Genomic DNA, 16761 nt, shown 5'->3' with positions numbered 1-16761 from the left:
ATTTCTAATGTAAAGACAGACACAAAAAGCACCTAGGAGAAATGTGCTAAACAAAGATTCAGTTTAGCCATTGATTAACCAAATCCAGTTTGACAAAAATCTTTACAAACCTGGAAGAATCACTACATAGGAAGCTTGATGTAATTTCAGTTGACAACCTGAAAGAATCTTTCTAGAAGTTAATGCTGAACAATAGCCATTGTTTTGCAAGATAGGAAAGGTACTTTCCAAGTTTTCACTGAAATTGCTAGATTATGTAGGTGGTGATAGATTATAATTTCTTTCCACCAATGAAAGCATTCTGCTGCTGCTCCACCAAGAAGTTATGAAAATGAATTCCGGTATCCCGTCATAATAAATAAACTTATTTAATATTTTGAGGAGGCTGGATTCCCTTCTTTTTCTGATGCTGAAAGATCATGACAAGACCCAGAGTGCTTGGTGCAGTACAGTCGTTGGTTAGCAAGTGCTGACATAGCCTGTCCCTTTCCTATAAGAATTTGATGAAACCAAAGTCTCTGGTTGAAATAAGTTACAGAGAATTATCTCACTAGAATTTGAACGATTCCTGTCTAGAGCCAAATTGCTGGGGGCAATGAACCTATTTATTTTTAAAGGTAACTAATGTTCACAAGTAAAATGTCTCAAAAGTTAGTGTAGCCTTGTATTTCCTAATGTCTAGGACGGCATCCGTGAGTTAAGATGGGTTAATATTTGATTTTCTCAGAAACTGTTACCACGTTGGCAGTTAAATGGTCTTGGAGAAGTTGCAAATGGAAAGAGGCAACTTGGGATTATTTTGGCGAAGGACCACTTCTTAATGTATCATAATTTATTCCCCTTGTTAATTCCCTATGCCAAGCTAGATATGTACTCCAAAAAATGTTTGCAAACATTACTTCCATTTTCTGTCCTTTTCATTGTTGTTTGCTTAAACTTGCATGATCAGATTTTTTTTGCTTAAACATTTTGACAGTTCTGCTTTTGTACAGATGTCTGTATTTCTGTGCCAGTGCCAGCTTATATGCATGGATAAAAGTAGCCATTATTCCTCTTTAGCTTTGAGGTTATTTGTTTTTCAGCTTTAAAAATTCTCATTTTCTCTTCAGGACTTCATCAGTCAAATATGGGGGAGAGTTAAGAAGACCACCATCAAAAATACTGAGTTGTCTTAGGGTAAATGATGAAGGATCCTGAACAAAACATGAACAAGCAAATCCCTCCCCTTTTAGAAAGAGCAAGTTATACTTGGCCACAGTTTATCAGTTTTTACTATTTTAATTAGCTCCACAAGCAAGAGTTTTCTCCATTTGCAGGAAAAGTGTGCTGTGCACTCTAAAGCCCTGTGTCTTTGTCATTCAGATGTTTCTTTGCATTGCCTTACATTTACTGCTATTGCAAAGTTAACTGTTTTGGATCTAAACACTTCTGAGCATTATTTTCTTCTTCTTAATTCTACCCTGTTCCTGCTGGTCATTCATGCCCTTCCACTGTGCTAAATCCTTCCTTTCCGTCGTTCATGTTTCTTACAGTTGAAAAATGGCCAAGCTACAAGCCCAGATATAATCTTGCTTCAAACTTGTGAATAAAGGTCCGTATCTTAGTGTATAAAGACAAACTTCATTGAACGTGAGCTGGAATCCAAAAATCCAAACATTTTGGAAACATTTAGGCCTGAATCTGACCTTTACAGCTCAGACCTCGCTCCACAAGATCTCATTCAGCTATTTGCCAATGGTTCTCAAAGCTTCCTGTTGCAACCTTATTTTTCTTAGTTTTGCTTTCTTTCATGTCAATTCATTCTTTCCCTTTCCCTTGAAAATGAATAAACTTTTCTGAAGTTGTAAGCAATGAAAACACTTTTTTATCATTTCCAGCAAGACATTCCTCGATGGGCTCTGTGCATTCAGAACCACCAAAGAGACTTCTATGCTTTAGAATAGTAAGAAGCCCCTACCCTACTAAAAATGATTAATGTTTGTTAATGGTTCACTATTCCATAAAGACACCATTTGTTTTTCCCAGAAATTAATCAACCTGTAAGCTAGATATAACACGATGTCTTGATGCCTCTTTGGCAAGAACAAAGCAGTACAGAAGTTGTTTGTTAGGGGACTTGGGATATTTTCTGGGCTGAAGTTTCTGTGATCCTGAATATCATGGTACAGTAAAAGTCATCACATTATGGAAAGAAAAAATGCACTAGTTAGCCATTTTTCAGTAAGATCATAGTAAAATGAAACCACTATGGAACTATTCAGGTGTGATTTTAAAATTGTGACTAAATTTACAGGAAATTCTGTATCATTGCTTGTACAAAAAAATCAGAATACCTTCAGACATTGCCTGTCTTGAGCAGATTAATAAATTTCAGCACATGTAAAAATCTCTGGTAGAAACTGTTCTACTCAGTGTCTTACTGTGGCTTGTGTTTTGCAAGTAAAGTTCCAAAACCTTGTTGCAGGTTTGTAGCAGTAACAGTTCCTAGCAGTGATGTTGGGTCATACCTTTAAATAGTAGTAATTGCTGATGAACAGACCCTCTGTAAGGTTATAAAAAAGAAGCAGTGATTATTCATTTGGTGGCTTGTAAAAGATTTGATCTTTTCCCAAAACCTTAAATACTGTGTCTTTAAATATACTGCCAGGAGTAATGTTGCTATGTTGGCTGTAACTGTGAGAACAGCTTCAAGTAATGTATAGAATGTTTATTTGAAACGTAATAAGCCCCCTGTTTAAGGTTGGTACCCCTCCAGTTATAGAATATAACAGTAAAGGCTAGATGGGAAAAATACTCACAGAACTGTCAATGCCAAGAGTAAGGAGCATGATGAAGAATACCACAGCCCAAAATGTTGATCCTGAAAGAGTTGAAATTGCCTCTGGATACAGGATGAAAACTAAACCAGCTCCTGAAATAGGAAAAAAAAAAAGTAAAACAAAAAAAAGTATTGCTAAATGATGTTTCTTAGCTTCAGAAAGTGTTCATTTTAGTAAGATAAATTATGACTAAGCTGACTTTTACATCAGTCCACATCACACTGAGTAGCTGTTATAACAAAAATATATCCAAAATACTTCAATAATGTACTCATGACAGTTTTGTATTAAAAAATGTAAGTTATCTCATTCTTTTCAACTTCTAATAATCTTCTATGGCATTCACAACCTTACTAGTTATTTTTCAGCGATGTAGTAGAGAAGGAACTGTCTATATGTCTGCTCTTTGGCAGAAAAGCTCTCTGATGTGAAGAGACCATAATCTTGAAGGTCTCTTCTAACCTAAATGGTTCTATGATTCTATACAGGAACTGAAATCATGGGTGGCCTGTTACCAGTGAAAGGACTCTACAGCTAAGCTTACCAGAATCATCAAACCAGTGACCTATGGCACTGAACAGAAATACTTTTGCAAGATACTGTGCAGTGATAAACACTTGTTTGGTGCATAGCCCAAACTTTTGAGCGGCAGGATGTTGGGGAACCTCAATTCAGTAGGGGTGAGATGAATCAATACAGTTTAGAGTTCACATTTCAGCAAGGCATTTATACACAGAGTAAGTTAATTCAGATCACTTCCATGAGATTTTCATGCACTTGTCTGAAACAAATATAAATGCATTTTCAAAGAAATGGTGAACAAAAAGGGGTAGTATAAAATTAACTTCCTACCTTCAGTGGCTACATCCTCAATTTTAACTTTGTGCTCGTGAGCCATGTAGCCCAATATGGAGAAAATTGCGAATCCTGAGATGAAGCTTGTGACACAGTTAATGGTACTAGTCAGCAAAGCATCCCTAATGATGGAGAGAACAACCCAGTGAAAAAAAAAACACTTTAATAATAGGCGGGGATTGTCTTATAGTGGTAGGAAGATTATTGTGGAAATATTAATTGTGCAATTATGCTGATGGTCAAAAGATCATATCAGCATACTATGCTAGTAAATTACTTCTGTTTACAATTTTGATTTAAAAACTGAATTCTGTTCAGAAAAATCAACAAAGCTATATTAAATATTAATGTATTAAAGAGTAATGTCATCATGCTAAATGCTAGCTAGAACCTGTAACATAGCAAGAGAGTGGCCTGAAGTGAAAGAGCCTTACTGTTCGTCAGTTGGTGTGAGCAGATATTCAGGAGTACTTTCAGACAACTCCAGGAGTGCATTTTTAGCAAACTGTGCTGCCATGGCACTGGATAATCATCTTTAATCTGTAATGAGGTTCCTTCAACTACAAAGTCAACTAGGCTCTTCTGAAAAAAATACAACTCTTGTTTATCAGTTGTTACACTGTTGAATTTAGTTTAAAGGTTAAATATTATCCAGTGTACATCGTATAGTAATGATTGTACAAAGTTCTGGCTTTAATCAATCTGCCATGATGTTATGACAAATGTATGGGTTTTCCTGGGTATTAATAATCCTTAATACCAATCCTAGGTTGAAGATAAGTAGACCATATATCTTTAGATGTCTACCTAACCTGCATACAAGAGCATGTAATCTGTTGCATGTGACATTTAGAGCAGAGGACATGGCTCTATGAACATCAGTAAAGCCAAACAGTGCTTTAATAAGCAGAAAGTAAATATTATTTCCTTTCATCAGTTATGCTACCCAAAAACATAGGTGCACACACCATGCTTCATCCTCTTCCTTGTATTACTTTAATAATGTTGAAGAATTTATGTCCTGCAGTTTTTAAACTGTTTTGCTGGGGGAAGACTGCAGGATCAAGAGAGACCAGATTGGACCCATAAACCCAAAGTCTTTTCTGTTATTAAAGAGGAATATTCCTAGGTATTTGTCACTGATAAGATGCAACAGTATTTCTTGTATCTGACAATTCAAAATCATTCTTATGCAAGTGACTAATGCTTCATTTTGCTTAGTCAATAACTGGATTATGTGATGCTTATCTCATTATAAACTGAGCTGAAATAGCTCTCATTATTTTGCATCTAAAACTAGATCACAATTCAAGTACAGATTTTAATATTTTCTGGTCTTGATTTTCAGTATTATTACCCTACCTTACATCACTGACACTTCCTCTCAAGGAAGGTGTGTTGAAGGATAGGTGAGACAGTATGGTGCTGCATCCTGTCCTTCATTTGGAAACAGTAATATTTTCAGTTTCTTCTGTTTTAAAAAAGCCTTTTGAACAAAATATGTCAGGACATTATGGAGTTACTTGACTAACAGAAGGATATTTGTAAGTATTGTAAATGCTACTGAATTGAAGCTTGCTTTTATGGTTAGAACGAAGTATTTAGTTCTAAAGCACAGCATTTAATGAAAGCACAGATTACTCTTACAGGGAAGGAAAGGTTTATGAAGCAAGACTGAACAAATACATTAAGCTAAGAACTAAATAATATGATTTCACATATAGTCTGTGGTGTTTTCTTAGTTTCAAGAGGATTTTTTCCATTTCAGACCAAAATTAGAATACAGAATAAAGCCAATTATATAGGGAGCTGCTATGAGAAATTATTTGCAGAAGATGAGAAACATTATTTTGGAAAACTGCTGTGGCTAGCATTTTAACTGAAGGGTTCTCAAACCTGGTGATATTACCTACTGCAAATAATCAGCTGGTAACCTAAAGCTCTCAGAAGTCAGTGGAAGTATTCCATGATTTTGACTTTCATTCTGTTCAAGGTAGTTCAAATCTATATATTTTCTTGTACCTTTTCACTTTAACATCTTTTTTTGCCATCCTCCAGTTTACAATGTATTTCTAATACATGTACTTTCTGAATTTATATTTCATGGGAAAATTTAAAGTGATGCTTGTTTTCATTCCAAATGGAATGTCAACAAGACCTTTAAATGTTGGAAGTTCTCCGAAGGTGCAGAGCAGTTGTGGTTGAATTTCCATGGTGGTGGTTCAGCAAAACACAAACTGACTTGATTTAAAGTGCGTTCCTAAAGTGGAGCTCAAGATAAAATATCAGAAATACAATCCCAAAGCACAGAAACACTTCTGGAAACTAGAATCCTTCTGCTTTTAGTTCCTGGAGCAGTAAGATTTCATCCTATGTTCACTGTTGCACTTAATGGTACTTTTGAAAGGCAAATACAAGCACAGTTTACACAGCTGCCTAAAGTCAAACCTAATCCCATTCTGTTTTGCTGTACAGCAGATATCTTGGCAGGTTCCTGTTACTAAAATTTTAGTAAGGAAGACAGTGTTTCAAGATTTGGGTTGGTTGCTATGTCTACATGAGACTGACCATCATTAAAAAATAACTGAAGATAAAAAGAAAGCTTAGTACTTATGCCAGCTGCAGTTAAAAGTAAAATAGTATCATTCAGAAATAATAATGAAAGAATAGGCAGTCTTACCTGTAACAGTTGTTGTCAAACTTATTGTAACTGGCAAATGCAATTAAAACGCCAAACCCGGCTCCTAAGGAGTAAAATATCTGAGTAGCTGCATCAATCCATACCTGCATAATGACACCAACATTGTCAGTGTCAGTTTGAACCAAAAGATACATCAGGGAAATGCAAGAAGTGTACAAGACAGCTGGTTTTGGAAAAATGATCAGCATTCAAGCTTATGGGAGTGCTGCTTAGCGCCCATGAGATGTGCTCCATGTGACGTCATGGTCTGGAATGGCTTAACGTGAAATGGTAAGGGCCAAAGCAGTGGGGCAGGTTCTCAGTGCCTGCACACTGCTACTACGGTGGGGTGTACCAGTTGGATCTGTACTTCTGAGCTTTTACTGAGTACTGAAATGATTACATTATTTTTCTTCTGGGTGACAGAAATACACTTCCAACAGTTTTTGTTCCAAGTTAGTCTGGAATGTACAACAAGAAAACTAAAAATAGTTAATGGGTCAAGAGTTACAGGACATTTTCTTTCCCATAAGAGAGCTTTCTTCATGGGACCATTAGTACACTTTATATGATGCTTTCTTGTTTCAGAAGCTGAAGCCTGACATGCTGTGAGCAGAACCATGCAGGTTATCTATCACCTTTCCCACTTAGTTGACGATGGAGTTACTCCTGTGATAGTAATCAAATTTCAGTTTAGATGCAGCTAGGTACTTTTAAGAATTGTCCACTAAAGAAAACATGTTTTTAATGCTATAACATTTTCTAAAGTGACCCTCCAGTCCAACATCCACTCAAGATGTGCAGACAGAGTTGGGAACAATGCCACAGTGCTGGTCTCCTGAATCAGAAGCTTAAAAATAGCCTACCCTGGTTAATGAGGGTTTCACTTAGTTGTTACGCAGAGATATTTAAACAAGCATCTTCAACAAGGATAGGGAAGTCAATGGAGTGAATTATACTCAACATTTCTCAAAATGAGATCTTCAATGTTTGACTAAATCTGCCAAGTGCACAAGACTACAAAAAGCTCTGAATTTCATCTCCCTCCATCTCTACAAAATCAGATCCAATGTATTCAGCAGTGGCTTTTTAACAGATCTAAGCAACTTAGCAGTTCCATCTGCATTGGGATTCTAATGCTAAGCTTTCACATTTGGCCCAGTGGAAAGAAAGAGATTGCCTTATCCCATCCTAACATGATATATGAAAGGACTTATGCTAGTGATCTATGTTTTTCTCCAACATAAATGATAGATGCTTTCAGCTACTGCCTGCTGAAGCCTGTGAGCCATTTATTGAACTCTTGATTTGTAGGGAAAATTTTATGAACTGTCGAGAGTTAATTACTGGAAGGATAATATGAAGAACAATCTATGATGTGTTTACTGCAAACTAGTGTTTAGGTAGATATGACTTTTCTCAATATGCAGTTAATACAAGGTTTTTATTTATCATGAATTTCTTTTACTAACTAGCAAAACAATTCTGTAAAATTAATTCCTTGCTCATTCCTTTTATATACCCAGTTAGATCTTAATGTTCTATCTCCACACAAACTTTGAGCTCAAACCAGGGTTGTACTCTCTGAAAAGTGTTTATGTGGATAAGAATGTAGGAGAAGGGATGCAAAGCCTTCTATAATTTTTCTTGTTTTTTAAAACTTCCCATAACTTGTGGTGTTAACAAAGTTCCTGAGATTTTTCAAAATAATTTTTACTTAAACTATAACTAGATCTGAATGCTGCCACCATAAGGCACTTGGTTTTAGTGGTTCCCTAGCTCTTTTGTGTCTTGCCAGTGGAGTTGTACTCGTTATACTTCCCCTTTCTTACTATTCAAGCACGGTTAAGCATGTGCTTAAGTGCTATTGATTCAAGTAAGAGGTTAGCACCTGCTGCCTACCAAAGGAGTTACGCATATGTTTAAGGATCTGCTGAGTAAGAGTCTTGGCTCATAGTAGCTGATCAGGAGAGAAATTGAGAAGATCAAGGTGAAGGGAAAAAAGAGCAGAAACCAGAAATTCCTTTAGAACTACGATAAATGCAAAACAGTTTCTTTGTTATAACAAAGGAGGATGTGAAACAGATAGTAGGGCTGGTTCTTCTGCAGTTCACGCTCATGTTCTCTGTTCACTTCAGCTGAATGGCTTCTGATTGATGCATAGTCTAATATATTTTATGGTAGGATGTTTTTATGTGCATTAAAAATGAAAAAAAATAGAAACATTTTACAGGAGGCAGTCATCAATCTTTTCATCTTTCTTCATAGTTGTTTATGCCATTATAACTTCTCTGCATATTCTGTCTTGTGTATGTGGATTTAAAGAATTACTCTGCTGTATGGAGAGGAAACATTGTGTGCACACCCAGATGTTGTATAATCTTCAGGAAATGTGTTAAGGTGTATGAAAAGGCAAGTGTCTTCCTCATGTCTTATTTAACTCTGTATTTAACATTGATTCCTTTAGCAGAACAGAAAGGTAGCTGCTGTTTCACACAGATGTTTAGTGTATTCATTTGTGCAGTGGAGGAGAGTATTGTGGGTTTGTAGCTGCTGGACTTTCAGCAAGGAACATAGCTAGCATTGGTCTAGTTAAGAGGTCCTCAGGTAAATATCTTTCTCCTCTTTTTGTAGAGGCAGCCTTTGTGGATTCAATGTCCCTAAAAACTGAGGTGTCTCAGGGCTTGCTGTGCAGTATGTGGCCCTATAAAATGAGGTAGACCTTGGCACTGATCAGGACGCTCTAAGGTCTTTTAGAAGAGCATTGGCAGAGCCCTCTGTAGGTCATTACTGCTGGCAACTTATGATGTTTCTTTGTTAGATACTTTGGGAGGAAAAAAATAATCATATATCAGAAAGATTCAGGGGTACATTGACAGAGAACTGCAGCAGGAGTCTATTCTTTGGAGCCTGAGGACAAAGATTAAACACACAAGCCTATAGCAGCAGCAGGTATCCCAGTCTCTGAGCAGCAGAAAGACTGGTGTGGCAAAGCAGTTTGTGAAAATTCTCCTTATAACTGATCTTTGGTCTTTTATTATTCTAGATCAACTCTTTCCTGTGGTCTGAAAAATTTAGTCTTAGAAAAAAATACCTTTAGGGTGATCATAGCAGCTGCAGCAGTATTAAGCCAAGAAAGAGCAGCACACAGAATATCTTTCCAAAAGCAGAAGGCAGCTATGATTATGGAGGCCTAGATTCTGAGCTGATGCAAGCTGGCACAGCTCCAGAGGCATCTAGTTGAACTTGTGATGTTTTTTCCCAAACAGCATTTAAAATATGTAAGAAAAATTTAAGCACCTCCTTTGTTCATCCTTCTATCTTTGTACTTATGTGCATGCATAAATGTGAGCTACTGAGGTGGCTACTGCCTTGGTGACAAAGGTGAATAAAAGTCCCATATCTGAAGGTCAGTTTGACTGTTGCAAAATAGAGTGAGATGGGGTCCGGGTTCTGGTGATAACTTCTGTTGTTGAAGAAATGCCAGTTCCCAAATTTAGTATTACAAAAGCAAGGAAGGATTGTTTTGCTAAAAGTGTGTCAAATAGGTCTGTATTCTAACACTCACTTTTAACACACAACTTTAATTATTCAGGAAAAATCAAGATAGGTTGCACAGAGAATATACAGTGCAAGTATGTACAAACTACAGACATTTCTGAAAGCAGCAAGTTTTCAGTACAGTTCATTTCCCTCTGGTAGAACTATGTGCTCACTTTTTCATTTTGTAAACATCTGGATGGCCTCTTGACACATCCACAGAGTTACCACTGCCTTATAAATGATTTACGATATTTTTAGAATAGCACAGCAGTAAGGTCTCTGTGGTCACCAGATCGTTGTTCTTTGTAGGTCTGAAATGCTGGTAATTTCATGAGTTAGTAACTGTACTCGTAGATCTTGCTTTACCAAGGATGAACTGTTTCTTGGTTCCAGGGTACTCAACAAATTGACTGGTTAGGCAATATTTAATGAGGATGCCTTGCAATGTTGTTAAATGATACAGTGAAATGGGCGTTACTTTGAATAGTAAGATAAGAATTTGCTTATTTGCAATACAGTACTATTGAAAATCTCTTTTGTATGAAGGAGCATGATTTGATTAGGTGAGTTTGTCCTGACTTAGGATGTTTAGCAAGGTTTACATAGGCCAGGATTTTTGTTTACTAGGTTAACATTTAACCTAGTGATTCAAAAAGCAGGATTTTCTTCTTGAGGAAATTCTTAGCTTCTTGAGAACTAATTTTTTTCCATGACTCAGTTTTCATGTATAAGGGATAGTGCAATTTATAGCATGTACAGTCAAAGCGTGGACTTAAGGGACTGCCACACCTGAAACTGCCCTCATACAGGTGTTTTGTGATCAGAAGAGTTTGGGTTGAGGCTGAGATAGTCCCGTTATGGAGAGTGTTGGAAAGGTAGACTATCAGGGACAGTGGACTAGTGCTTATGCAAAAGCAGAAGTGTGGCTATAAATTTCAGAAATTAGCTCTAATATTTTCAGTTTTAATAGCAGGGGCAACAGGTTTAATAATAACAAGGGAATAAGAGCAGAAGAATACACTTACTGTGGCTTCTTTTAATCTTCTGAAATCTATGTGCAGGTATGCATTTATTCCATTGTATGCACCAGGCAAGGTTATTCCATGTATTAGCAAGACAAATAATACAACATAAGGCAATGTGGCTGTTATCCAAACAACCTGCAGACAACAGAGATCCCAAAGATTAATCAACTGTTAAACAGGCGATTTAAGAAAAACACAGCTACAGCTGGCGCTTTCTTAGGTTTGTCTGTTCATTCCAGTGAAGAAGCTCTTTATAGGATGTCTTGGGGGAAAATGCTGTTATGTATCATGAGTATGTATGTATGTATGTTTACAGATGCCAGTAGGAGACAGTTTGGACAAACAGAAGACTCAGAGTGCTTATACATTACCAGTGTGTGTTAGACTGCTGATTAGCTGTTCAGCTATATATTAATTTGTTAAACAAGTGCACTTAGTGCCTGATGTTAAGTGATACTTTCATGAAAATGTACAAAAAGCTCTCTGGTGTATCCAACCTTAGAATTTCTTTTGAGGTGTTTTCTGAGGGATGTCAAAGAGTAATTTCAAATTACTTTCATCAGGTATTTCTCTTGTGGCATTTTATATAATAAAAACAAAGCATCTTAAACCATTGAAACATTAGTACATTTGGCTAAGAATAGGAGGCACGTTTAAGATAACTTGAAGTCTTTCAAAATACTTTCTGGATGAGACCACTGACGTTGAATTGAAAAGAATATGCTAATAAAACTTCCAGTGGGAATATTACACAAGCAAAACTTGTAAATAAAATAAAATAAAGACTGAGTCAGGATTGTGTATCTCCACCCTACATATATGAAGGCCTCTCACATGGTTTGCTCCCTGAGGATCCTTCAGAAGCAGTGATTTAGCCTCTTGCTTTCTAAAATTAGGAGAATTCTTAAAGGAGACAAAGAATGTAGTTGAGATAGAAGGACAATATTAGCTCTACCTTTCCTGAAGTCTTCACGCCTTTCCACAGACTAAAGAAAAGAATGATTACCACCACCAAGAGGCAGAGGGAAAGTTGCCAGCGAGGCAAGCCAAGGTCATGGATTCCACGGCTTTCGTGCAGGTGCAGAACTCCTCGCCTACATACCAGATACACAGAAACAAAGCGAAGTCACTGGGGGGAAAAGGCTTTTACATATCTCATCCTGTGGACAGCAGAAATGGATACTGCACTGCAGTAGTAGTTGCCCTACTGGTATCGCTAGTAGTTAGTGAAAACTGTTCTGTGAAGCCGTGTACTGCACTTCTTCCCACAATGACTTTATCGTCTCGCGGGCCCATCAGCATCTGTGTAGCACCATAGTGCCATAATGATAGCACTCCCTCCTTCACAGGCAGTATTTGGGGATTTTGGAAGTTTCATTCACTGATTCTTGTTTCAATGCTGAATAGATGCCCAGAGAGGCAGCATAATCTCCATCCTTGCACATCTTAAAACTTGGCCAGTAAAGGCCTTGAGCAGACTGATTTACTTTTGCAGTTAGCCTTGCTTTTGGGTAAAGAGTTGTATGAGATGACCTTCAGAGACCTCTTTCAATCTGAATTATTTTGTGCTTCTAGATAAGCAAACAATTGGCTTCTTGCAACTTGAGCACTTCCAAAGTTACTTTCAATTTCTTTTTCAACGGGCTATTGTGAGGCTACAAAGAAGTGGTTGGATAGGAAAAGTAGCAGTTGGTAAATTTAAATTAGATATAGTGCTCTGTGTTGTTTACAGAGACAGTGGAGTGATAGCAGAAGAAATTCTGTTGCTTACCAGGGAAGGCTAATTCTTTTAGAGATCTATACAGTGAAATGAACTGGAAGTGTAGAAAAGAGTGTTTTTCCTCATGACTGGTAATATTTACAATTAGAGTTGTCAGAACACATTGTGTGCAACAGGCATAGGGATATGGGAGAGATGTTATAGTGGATCTCCCATCCTTTAACTCAGTTCTATGCTGTTCAAGTGTCTCTTGCTCCTTTTACAAATCTAAAAAATGCAGAAATATTTTGCTTTACTGAAAGCTGTATTTGCAAAGAGGAATGGCATTGTGGCTAGAGCCCTGCACTAGAGCTAAATTGCTGATAACTCCTGGTTCTGATATGGATCTACAGGATGCTGGCTCAGGGATTCAGTTTCTTAGTGTTTCAGTGCCCATCCAGATAAAATGGTCACGACCTTCCTTGCCTCCTCCCCTTTCTCTGTCAACTTTTATTTACTATGCACTGCTTGGGTAAAACAGAAAGTTGATCTCTGTTGGTTTCTCTTAGCACCATGATAGTACAAACAAATCCAATCAAAGAAGCTGTTTTCAGTGGAGGACCTTGACATGCTTTGTGAAGATAACTACATTTTCGAGAAACTGAAATACTGAGTGTTCTGCTCTGCATGGCTGCAGACACGTAGAGACTGAAGCCTGAGGTGTCTTAATTCCAGCTCCATTGGCTGTCCCTGTACAATCTCTTAGCAGATAGATGGTGCTTCAGAATTAACTTAAGCACTTGTCTTATCAAGTCAGAGATAAGTGAGATAGTTGAATAGGTTCCCAGATCAGGCAAACCTGTGTCAACTTAAATGGGGAAAACCGAAACAAATCTCTGCACTACTTAATTTTCCCAGCATGTTTCTACAGTTTAAGGCTCGTTAGAATGATCCTTCTATTGATAGGAGAGTTGCATACAATTTTGTTTTGGTCCCTAAAACATCAAGGTATGATCAGCTAAGAACTATAATAGTTTTGCTTCTGTAGTTTCTCATGTTTAATAAGAAATGCTGTATTTTTGAACTGTTTCTATGATTGATCCCAGGTTGGATAAAAGATACTTGTAGAAAGCATCCTCCTAAATTAAGCAACTGATTTGCTTCTGTTGCAGTAAGGCTAATAACAAGTGAGGCATTAAAAAGGTAGTGACCGTGTGTTTGTGGCCTATAGTCAAGAATGTTCCTATTTAGAAAGTATAAGGTAAGTTTAACAGTTATTATACAACAATATAGCTCTATAACAATATAGCTGTTACCTGTGGAAACAGTGAAACATAGAGGCAGATTTCTTGATATCTCATGTAAAAACATGTTATCTTTAACTAAATGTAAATAAATAGATAGGTTTCATTCTACCTTTGCTTAGAGTGTGAATGAAAGCTATTTGTATTTCTGCTAATGAAGTATAATTTCCCAGAGGATCCACAACTGAAGTGGCTCCTGGGCAGGGATGCCTGATTCCATTCTAAACTTATCAGCTTGGGCAGTGATAAGTATAGCCAGGAAAAGCTTCACAGGTTTCTCATCAGAACATTTGTCCAGGATCCTGGGGGGGGGGGTGGGGGGTTGGCAGTCTGTGCTATCACAGTTACACTGCTATCGCTGTCAGAGCTGGATGTTGTAAAGCAAGTCCCTTGGATTATGATATGTAGATGTCTGCTCCGAAAAACTGGATCTGAACTTGCCGCCTTTGTGCTCATTTAACTTTTTGCTATTCTTGCCCAAATATTTTTGCGGATTTGTAAAGAAGCCGGCTTCCTTGTGTGTTTGCTTTCCAAGAAGCAGCTAGCAATGTGTCTTACTGTTCGGAACACTTGCCAGAACTGCCATTTGAAATGTGGGATTCCTAGGATTTTCAGGAGAACCTCCAGTCCAAGAGTTCTGTTCCCTTAATCAAGGTAAGGATCATAAAATAGGAAGAGAAACATACTTTTGTAACCAGTCAAAACAGCTGTGTAACTGGGCAGCTAGGCAAGGAAATCTTCATAGACAGCTGCTGTTTCTGAGCTGTAATTCTGGCAGGTTTTTCTTTCTTTTCCTTTTTTCTTTTTTTGTTTTTCTTTGTGGCCTCTGAAGATAAGTCATAGAAGCTTTCTGAAAGATGCCCTTTTTGAGGGTTTCTGGGAAGTAGTTCATGAATGTATACCTAGTAGAAGCTACATTTCTGTTCCAGTGGCACCATAAAGTATGAAAGATCTAGTGCTAGACTGCAATTTAGGTTAAGATGTGTTGATGTCTGAAGAGATGAAGGAGAGAAGCAGCAGCCAAAGGATTAGATAGACTAAACCTTCTTGGTTTGAAGGATATAGCTCCATAATGTCCTTTTGTCCTTCGAAAAACAGGCGTTTTTTGGAGAAGGGCAAATTTGAAAATAAGTTTGCATTTATCATCATCATCCAAGTTGGCATACATCAGTGATGCTATAGAAAATCCACTTAGCTCAATTATACCACGATTATTCTTACTTCACACCAAGGAGTAGTTATTTCAGGAGCAGCTGAGGCTGCTTTTAGGCTGTCTGTGTTAAGGCAGTTTGAGTTCTTAAATCCCTGACTGGCTCCTTTAGATTATACTCGGTCACTTCCCTTATACTGGCCACAAAGAGATCCTGCAAGATTCCCTGTTCAGGAAGCTCTGAGGTCAAAACACCTGAATTTTCAGCCTTTTGATATTACATCAGAATAATGCAATGTGGCCAGCATCCATTCCTGAACTGAGATTGCCTTCACTAGCTGCTGGATTGTCCCATTTCCCAATGTACCAGAGACATGTACCAGTCACAGAGAAAATGGCACAAATCCCTAAGCCAAGGAACCAGAGGAGATAGAGCACCAAGTAATATCAGCCTCTGTTGTCTGTCAACTTATTTAAATTATGTCCAAAGCTACTGAGAACATCTTCGGTAAAAGCTTCTGTCCAGTTCTGCTAACAAAGTCATAAATCAGCACTCTGAGTCAAAGTGAAAGGAAAAATCAGAGGCAGTAAGACAACTAGAATTAGTATTTTGCCTGCAGATTGTTGTTATTGAGAAAAGAATGAAAGTAGATGAGAAATAACTGCAAAAAGGAGACAAAAATATTATGGAGGAAAGACTGAGAATAAACATTAACAGATGGAGCTGACAGAAGGTAGAACAAGGACCTATTATGTTATGCTGAGTCAAATACAAGAGGAGGTAACAAATTATTTAAACTCTCTGATACCCTAGTCAGTGTTCTAACAACATTTAGTTAGTACAGCACCAAGAATCAAAGAACATATACTACAGATAAGAAATTCACTTTTTTTAATCAGGGATTTGTGCAAAGGAGCCTGATTTATGCTAAGACTTCTTTCCACTTAAGGGAGCGTAAATTACATTTGCAACGACTTTGAGACTGTACATCACTGTTAATATGAGTCCCAGGAGTCTTTCTGCCTATCTGCAAGAGGAGCAGGAATGTGAAGGGATTTCAGATTGAAGCTGCATTCAGAGATTCCAGTTTCTTTCTTTGGGAGATTTCTTCTTATTCTCTCCTTCCCTGTGCTCTCTGCTGGGAAGATTCCCCTAGTCACCAGGTAACTCTGGCACCAATTCTTGCCTTACTTCCACGCTGCATTCAGCTAAAGGAAATGAGTTCACCTCTGCTTAAATCAGTGAACAGTGGTTTGTTTGCTGGTACCACTGTCTTCTGTTTTGTCTTCGTGCAGCACTTTGGTCCTCTTTAATTTGGTGTCAGATCTCGAAGAGCCAACAGGAAGCCCAGCTGTTTGGTATTGACACAGAAACCCTACTAAAAGCAAATTATTGAGAAGGCAGGGGGCAGCTGCCCAGTGGGACTCAGTAAATGAAGGATCCAGTCATAGTCCTAATAATAGGTAATGTTGGAACCATAAATTCATCTCTGTTTTAGTGTTCCCATCTGTATAAAATAAGGATTATTATAAACCTTTGCTTTGTCTCTGCTTTGAGCAATGTAGAACATACTCTTTATGGAAGCAGTAATATAAACAGGGAACCAACCTACAGGAAAAAGAAACACCAAGGGTCGTGATCTGAAAATTACTTTGTATCTTGTTCACTCCAAAACATTTAATCCA

General features: G+C 37.6%; 1 protein-coding gene and 1 long non-coding RNA gene across 4 annotated transcripts in view; one reads left to right on the top strand and one right to left on the bottom strand.

Annotated features, from left to right (window-relative positions):
• Positions 1-16761, top strand: part of LOC130159186 (uncharacterized) — a 750763-nt gene that overhangs the window by 64052 nt on the left and 669950 nt on the right. The gene's annotated exons all lie outside the window — the stretch shown is intronic.
• SLC6A2 (solute carrier family 6 member 2) overlaps positions 1-16761 on the bottom strand; it is a 78615-nt gene that overhangs the window by 26580 nt on the left and 35274 nt on the right. Inside the window, exons 4-8 of the mRNA XM_056360517.1 lie at positions 11878-12016; positions 10923-11057; positions 6355-6458; positions 3672-3796; positions 2799-2911 (exon numbers count right to left, since the gene is read on the bottom strand). Of these exons, the coding sequence (XP_056216492.1) occupies positions 2799-2911; positions 3672-3796; positions 6355-6458; positions 10923-11057; positions 11878-12016 (616 nt within the window). The remainder of the gene's footprint in view (positions 1-2798; positions 2912-3671; positions 3797-6354; positions 6459-10922; positions 11058-11877; positions 12017-16761) is intronic.

Source organism: Falco biarmicus, chromosome 15, assembly GCF_023638135.1.
Source record: "Falco biarmicus isolate bFalBia1 chromosome 15, bFalBia1.pri, whole genome shotgun sequence".
Lineage (NCBI taxonomy): Eukaryota > Metazoa > Chordata > Aves > Falconiformes > Falconidae > Falco > Falco biarmicus.
This window is presented reverse-complemented; position numbering and strand designations above follow the sequence as displayed.